The 7,537-nt window shown below is 32.8% G+C and overlaps 1 protein-coding gene across 3 annotated transcripts; it reads right to left on the reverse strand.

Annotated features, from left to right (window-relative positions):
- Nucleotides 1-1,911: 1,911 nt before the first annotated feature.
- On the reverse strand, nt 1,912-5,854 carry LOC145106530 (transcription initiation factor TFIID subunit, putative (DUF688)). Of its 3 annotated transcripts, none has more exons than XM_079043486.1 (4): nt 5,609-5,854; nt 4,267-5,122; nt 2,824-3,411; nt 1,912-2,269 (listed from the first exon to the last, which is right to left on the reverse strand). In XM_079043486.1, exons 2-4 carry the CDS (start codon nt 5,074-5,076, stop codon nt 2,228-2,230), a joined length of 1,440 nt encoding a protein of 479 aa, XP_078899612.1. In that variant the 5' UTR covers nt 5,077-5,122; nt 5,609-5,854; the 3' UTR covers nt 1,912-2,227. The 3 variants fall into 3 exon arrangements, with proteins under 3 accessions (XP_078899612.1, XP_078899611.1, XP_078899613.1); XM_079043485.1 differs by having other exon boundaries at nt 5,541-5,854; XM_079043487.1 differs by having other exon boundaries at nt 5,780-5,848.
- Between the last annotated feature and the right edge of the window lie 1,683 nt (nt 5,855-7,537).

Raw genomic sequence — 7,537 nt, forward strand, 5'->3', positions numbered from 1 at the left:
TATGAAATGAAATTATATATTTCTTAAAGAAAGGTTTTGACAAACTTTTATCATGTTTTGTATTGGGGACCGATTCCGCAACATCTTTTAAAAGGATTTCTCTGATTTTATTTTAAAAAGCATAAATTAAATCGGTCTTTTCTGGCCGAGAAATTAGGGGATGTCACAATTTACTTGATCCATTTATTTCCCACAGCCCCGAAATAAGAAACTTCTCAAAACAGAATGTTACATAATGTTTTGTATTTATACGTTTCTTTTTATAGAGTGCGCATTTTTAGGGATATGTTGGCCAAGAGTCTTTCACTGGTATGTATTGTAACGAGTCTATTGCTACTTGGCTAGTGGGGATTTTCGAGTGGATCTTTACCTTGGATAGGACCTGGGTTGGTATAATTACTTTGATATCGATTTGGGTACACCATTAAGAAGCTTCCCGGTCCAAAGGATAAAAAGTAGGCTAATAATTTTTTTTGTCTAAATTGCTATCTTGCTAGGGGATTCGTGTTTCATTAGATGGCATTTAATGATTGTAATATTTATTAGTGACGTTCATATCCTCCTTATTAATGGAATTTAATGCTTGTTCGATCCGTCTTTTTAATTATGAGATATGGTTGTTGAGACTGATGCTTATTGTACTTGTCACAATATCTTTCCAACTTTATCATATGGTTATGCGGATGTCATCAGTTCGATCTGAGGATGACGCACGCATGTTAGACCGGTATATTGTTGACTATCATTTGTCAGTTGTTCATGGTGTCGAAAATACCTTTATCTTATGATTCTATTTTTGAACCTCTCACAGGTAAAGTTGGGTTTTACTTAAGGCATTTAGATTGTGGCTTAAGACTCCATCCCACTTCATTCGTCGTAGAAGTTTTAAGGTATTATGGTGTCCATTTAACACATCTTTACCCCGATGTTGTGTCAAATATTATTGCTTTTGACTTGTTCTTTTTGGCGTTTGGTATTTCTATGGATGTTTCGTTGTTTCAATATTTTTACCACTTGAAAAATATTATAATCGGTTCTCTTTTGCATATAGGCATTTTCCTCTTGTTGACGATCTTCTTGGTACCAATAGTGGGTGGAAGCTTAGGTTTTGTTGGGTTCATGCACTTGTTGTCTGTTTATCGTCTTTTCTTCGTTTATAACAATTTGTTGATGACGAATCAGAGTTAATATCATATATTTGTTTATAATGAATATACACCATCATATTTCGTGTATAATGTGTACCATTCTTTCAAAGAGTACATGCAATATTATTCAATACTAAGTTTGAATTTGTAGTAATAGGTTACATCATATAATGATAATGATAGTACATAGAGAAAATTACAGTTTTGATTTCTTTTGTTTTCATTTTTTTATAGGTTTAGTTCTACTTTTGAAAAATTGATATCAATGGTTCTATTGATTTTAAAATCCATCATGTTTGGCTCTTTTCGCCGTTACCGTTTATCCAACTTCGTTACCACATGTAAAATGATCATTTTACTCATTATTTTTTCTTTTCCACAATATTAGCTTTTTGAGAGTTTTTTTTTTCAAAAATCTTTTCAATGAAAAAGCTCTTACGTTTTTAAAATGCTATTTGTTAGAGTATGAATTGAAATTTGGTGATTCGATTAGATAACTCAACCCATAACTAAGTGAAAAACACATGTTGATTTCAAAGGGATTTCAGAATTCTCTTATTCTTATACTTCTCATATATATTCTTGCATTTTCGCATCCTCAATATTTTCTTCTCTTAATTTTCCTGTTCTCATAATTGTTGTACACTCTAGAAGAAAATAAACCCAATACCGATTGAAGTATACTCACAAGTCTTGATTATGTTGATGATACTCATAGTGGTACAAATCACATAAAACTGTCAACAAAACCAAACACACGACATTGACATATAAAGATTATTAATTAAAAACTCCGTTCATTGCCTTTAAACACAAACGATATCTCTATAGTTTTCTGTTACAAATCAAACCCCTATGAGAACAATGTGTTCATCATACATATAAACCATGATCACAATTCACAAATCTTCTGGATGCAAAATTCATCAACTAATCCAATCCACAACCCACAAAAGATCACCTCTAAAACTACAGAAAGAAAAAAAAGACGAAAATGTTGAAGTAGACTCACCAAAGGGGCCATCAGAAAAATAAAACAGCCTCACATTCTTCATGTGTTAACAATCATATCAATTTTGTTAAAATGATATCTCTGTGTACTTTGAAATATTAAGCCGTTCCTGAAAGAAATTTGACAAGATTCATAAGGAAACAAGATTTGGTTTGTTGGATCAAGTAAATATGGTTCAGATTCAGTATAATTAAACTAAGACCCAGTTTCTTTTTTATCTCATTGAGTACGATATGGATAAAGTTATTTGGCAAGAAATAGCAAACATACTTTCATTGATTTGTGTATTATAGCATCCTATTTTCATTTCTTACGTATTATGACATTCTACTTTAAAAATCTATCCAATTGTAGCAATGTCATCCAAATACAATGCTATAATTGGGCAACTTTATCAAAATACAGTGTCCTTAATAACAAAAAAGTTATAGTACAAAGCTATAATTAGGTACACCGCTTTTTCTTGCATTCAAACGAAATTTCAAAACTTTGGATGTAATGGGTAAAATTCCGTTTCCTTGACTTTATCTATTAAGTCGTTCTTTCTACATTATGTCAAAAAGTAACACTCATATATAGCTTACTAGATTAAGTCAGATCCCCATTAAGTCCATTAAGTAAAAAAGAAACAACAAGACCAAATAAGGAATCAAACAAATTTACCTCCGAATACCGAACATGATCATTCCGCACATTAGAAGTTTTCACAATCGTCTCCCATTTTGGGCCACTTTTATCACTCTTCTCAGTCGAACCCCGTTCCACCTTCTTATGAAACGGACTCCTTAAACTCATCTTTTTCCAAAGCCATGATTCCGATGGCGATTTAGGCAATGGAGGGACACGAGGAACTTCGGAATCATCAACGCCGCCATTTCCCTCAACCTTATCATCATCGGGAATTACATTTGTTGGTTTCCCAATCCAATCTATGTACAACGTTTTCTCGGGTACCGGAGGATTTTCATGAAAATTACTTTTTACATTAAATGAAGGGCATGTTTTAGGCTTATTAACTATATGATGATTTTGAACGTCTTTTGGAACTCCGAGAAAGCGGGCCCCATCGTGGAACGGAGACCGAGGCGATTCATTGCGGTATGGAGATATCCGACCGCTACGAGACATGCCGCGGGAGGGAGATGATGGGAGTGAGTTGCCCGACCGAGCTAATGGACTTGATTTACGGGTTTCTGGGACTTCTTTTGATCGCGTTTCGGCTCTTTTTCGAATAACTGCGTCCATTGCTTGCTGCAAAGAGGGAGGTTTTTAAACAATAGCAAATTTAGTAACTTGATGGAATTAAGAAAAGATTCTTAGCAAGATTCATGATTAAATGCACAAGTTTTTAAACATGTAAGGGGCATCTTACTTTTATTTATATGTTTATTATAGCATCCTGCTTTTATTTCTTCATATTAAAGCATTGTATTTTGAAAAATCTAACCAATTATCGTAGTGTTGAGTAATTGTTATAATTGAGTAGAATTTAAGTACAATGTCCGTACGAGAATTTTGGAAGTATGGGTTTTTTTAAAGTATAGAAAAAAATTGACAGTATAATGTTGTAATTGCTATACACAAATAAGTGGAAATATGTTGCTACTTTTTTGCATTCAGCCCAATATATAATACCATTTTTTGTTGAATGGAAAAAATAGCAACGTATTTTCACTGTTTTGTTTATTATAGCAATTTACTAACATTTATCCTTATTATAGCATCGCACCTTGAAAATCTACTCAACTATAATAATATCATCCAAATACAAAGAAATTTCACAGATATAATTGGGTAGATTTGTCAAAGCCTAATATCCTAATAAGAAAAAAAATAATAAAAGTACAATACCATAATTGGGTGGATATTTGAATGTAGGATGTTATAATAGACAAATTCATAATAGTATTCTACTATTACTCGCATTTTACCTATCTGTTTATTACAACATGGTACTTTAAAAAAATCTACCCATTATAAAAATGGACTTTGAAAAATCCAAAAAGTGTCATCAAATAACTAAGCAATTTTTGATGCTATAGTTTGGACTTTTGGTAGATTCTTTAAAGTATAATCTTCTAAAAAACCAAGCAATTTAACGCAAACCTTTTCGATACTCGGAGTTAGCGGTCCACTGTAAGAAGTTCTTCGCGAGAGCCGTGGAATCGGACCCGGCGAATCCGGAGTCTTTGTTTTCGGTCCCGGAGTTGGATTCGAGAGGCAGGAATTTCGTTTTGTGCAGATTCGTGGAAGGAAAAAACTAAAACCCTTTTTGCTCGATTTCTTCTTGGTGTCATCAATCACATTGATTTCTTTATCAATTTCATGATTATAAGGTGAAACTGAAGTAATCGGGTATTTTTCAAGCAACAAAGGCCTGAGTTCCCCACTATAAACCTTCTTAACATACTTCGGAGGCTCAAGAACAGGAGCTTCTTGCTTTTTTGCAACGTATTGTGGGGTTTCAACAATCATAGATTTTGCTGCAGGTAAAAACCGATTCATCAGATAATCACGAGTTTGTAAATCTGAAGAAAACGATCCTGAAGATTCCAAATCGCTGTTTTCTTCACTGAAATTGCAGGAAAACGACATGGAAAGTGTTTCAATGGCGTCAGGAGGAACATCGTCTGATGATTGGTCGTCAATCGGGAAATTTTGGATGTTTTTTTGTTCTGATTTTTTTGGGTATTTTGCTTTTCCGGGGATTTGTTCCCAGTTGAACGGAATTGCTGCTGGTTTTGTGTCTTCTGGTTCGGGTTCCCACTGAGATTTAGGAACTGGAAGGGACTGTTGTCTTGTTGGCCTTGATCTTCTACTGGAATTGTTCGATAATCCTTCTAATTTCGAAGAGGTTGTTGATAATCGTCTAACTGAGAGTAGAGGCGCATTCAAATCGAGCTGTTTTTCATCCATTTTTCCAGCTTTTAATGCTCTTCAAGCGTTCCCCAGATTATGTAAACTGGAAATTCAACAAGAATGAGAAATTTTGTAAGTAATTATATGATTCCTCAAAGTTTGCAGAAATATAAAAAGAAAACAGAGGAGAATTCCGAATCCCATACTTGGCTTTAGAAAAAAGGAAACCCGGGAAAACCCTAAAAGATGATGAAAGCATACAACTTTATGTGCATTCAAAATTTGCAGAAAAATATGATTGTAATTATCCAATGTGTTCTTGAATCATCAGCAAGAATACAAAGATACAGTTATACAGATAAGGATTTCACCCAACTGCTAAAAAGTACAGAGGATGAAATTTTGCTAAAAACAGAAACTATGAAAGAACGAAAATTCCAGACAAGAAAGCTGCAAAATTATGCTCCAAATCACATAAAAAAGTAAAGATTATAAATATGCTCCAGATTGGATAAGATTACATGTTTATATGTCGTTCTTGGATCAAATGAAGCTATAACCGAAGAACAGGGGAAGCTGCGAAACTGACCGTCTTCAAGAAACCCATTTCCGAAAATGGGAAGTTAACCCAAACAGATAGATTGTGTTTGCGTACAAATGGAATCTTCAAATTTAGAACCCAGATTGTGTTCTTGGTGATGAAGAAGAAACAGAAAACGTTGAGAATATTGAAAAGAAAAAGGTAGATGTGTTTTCTTACTAGTAATGGAGCAAACAGGGTTTAGTGGCGAAATCTATGGCCGTGGATGATGGCGAAACATGAGGAGGAGAAAGAGTGAAGTGAGGAAAATATGGAGTAGTGCCACTAGTCAAGGGGTGGAGTGGGGTAGGGGTGGGGTGGGGTGGGGTGGCGTAGGGGGTAGGGGGTAGGGGTAGGGGTAGTATGAACCCCCCTCGAGTATGAGTAGGCTTTTAAACTTTAGCTAAATCACAAAGTATCATGGGTGGGGTTCATATGAGACCAAAAAGAGATGTGGTAGGATGCTTTTGTTCAATTTTCATCTCACCCATTCTAAATTTTAAAAGAGGAAGTTTGACAAAAGAATAATCATTATTATTTTTAACTTTAATTTCATGAGTGTGTAATATATTTTTTGTTTTTTAAATTGATATAATAATATATTTATTTTTGTTTGTAAATTGAAATGATAATATATTTTATTATTTTTCAATACAATGTGTATTTGCTTACTTTATGATAGCATTTTATTCTAAATTAATGATATATTGTAAAATAAATAAATTGTTCAACATTAAACCTTATTTTCATTAAAAAATAACTAGGGCTGTAAACGAACCGAACGAACACGAACGGGGCTTGTTCATGTTCGTTCGTTTAAGTTAGCCGAACAAATAAACGAACACGAACGGATAAACGAACGAGTTTTCTTGTTCATGTTCATTCGTTTAACAAATTACATTGTTCATGTTCTTTCGTTTATGTTCGTGAACATGGTAAACGAACATAAATGAACAAAGTTAAAAAAAAAACATAATTGAAGATATATGAACATAAATGAATATATAATACACTAATGTAATCAAACACAATTAAGCATATGTGAACATAATACGAACTTATATGAACGAACATAAACGAACGTAAATGAACAAAATAAACGAACGTTCACGAACATAATTGAACGAACGAGACCATTGTTCATGTTCGTTCGTTTAACTAAACGAGCGATAATTTGTGTTCATGTTCGGTCGTTTATTAAATAAACGAACATAAATCAACTTCCCGCCGAACGGTTCGCTGAACGTTCAGTTCATTTACATCCCTAAAAATAACAACATATTTTTAGTGTTTTTTCAATTGTAGTTCTTTAAAAAAAATAAATAAATAAAATAAAAGTCCTACCACTACATGGTGTATATTGGATAACATTATCTAATCATAATTTGATTAATATTCAAAACTTTACTATTATTATTGACATAGTCTAAAAATATAGTTTACCTACTAAGAAAAAATCATAACTATATGGACTTTTCAAGGCATGTGATACTTTAATAAGACAATGAATGAAAATACAATGTTTAATAAATAAATCAAATATAATGTTATAATACATAAATAAATAAAATATACTATAATATTTATCCATCTTATCAAAAGAAGCAAAGTTATATTACTTTTACTTATGCAAGCGAACTTGTACTTTTTGTTTAGATAAATTTCATAACATAACATTAATTTTCCACCAACAAAAAGATTATTTACTTAAATCTTTTGTATATTTAAAATATTTATTTATAGCTAATAATTATACACCGACTACCCATCAAATTAAAGGAATCAAATTTAAAATATTTTGGTAGGAAAGTTTGATTGTATTGGCTGTTTTTGTGATTGAGTAAATGTATGAATGGCACATGTAACAAGACGAAAGTGTTGATATAAAGAAGGGACAGTTACGTCCAACGACTATCATAGACCCGACCAACTGACTGC

This window comes from Lactuca virosa, chromosome 4 (genome assembly GCF_052849685.1).
Source record: "Lactuca virosa cultivar CGN04683 chromosome 4, Lactuca_virosa_CGN04683_v6, whole genome shotgun sequence".
Lineage (NCBI taxonomy): Eukaryota > Viridiplantae > Streptophyta > Magnoliopsida > Asterales > Asteraceae > Lactuca > Lactuca virosa.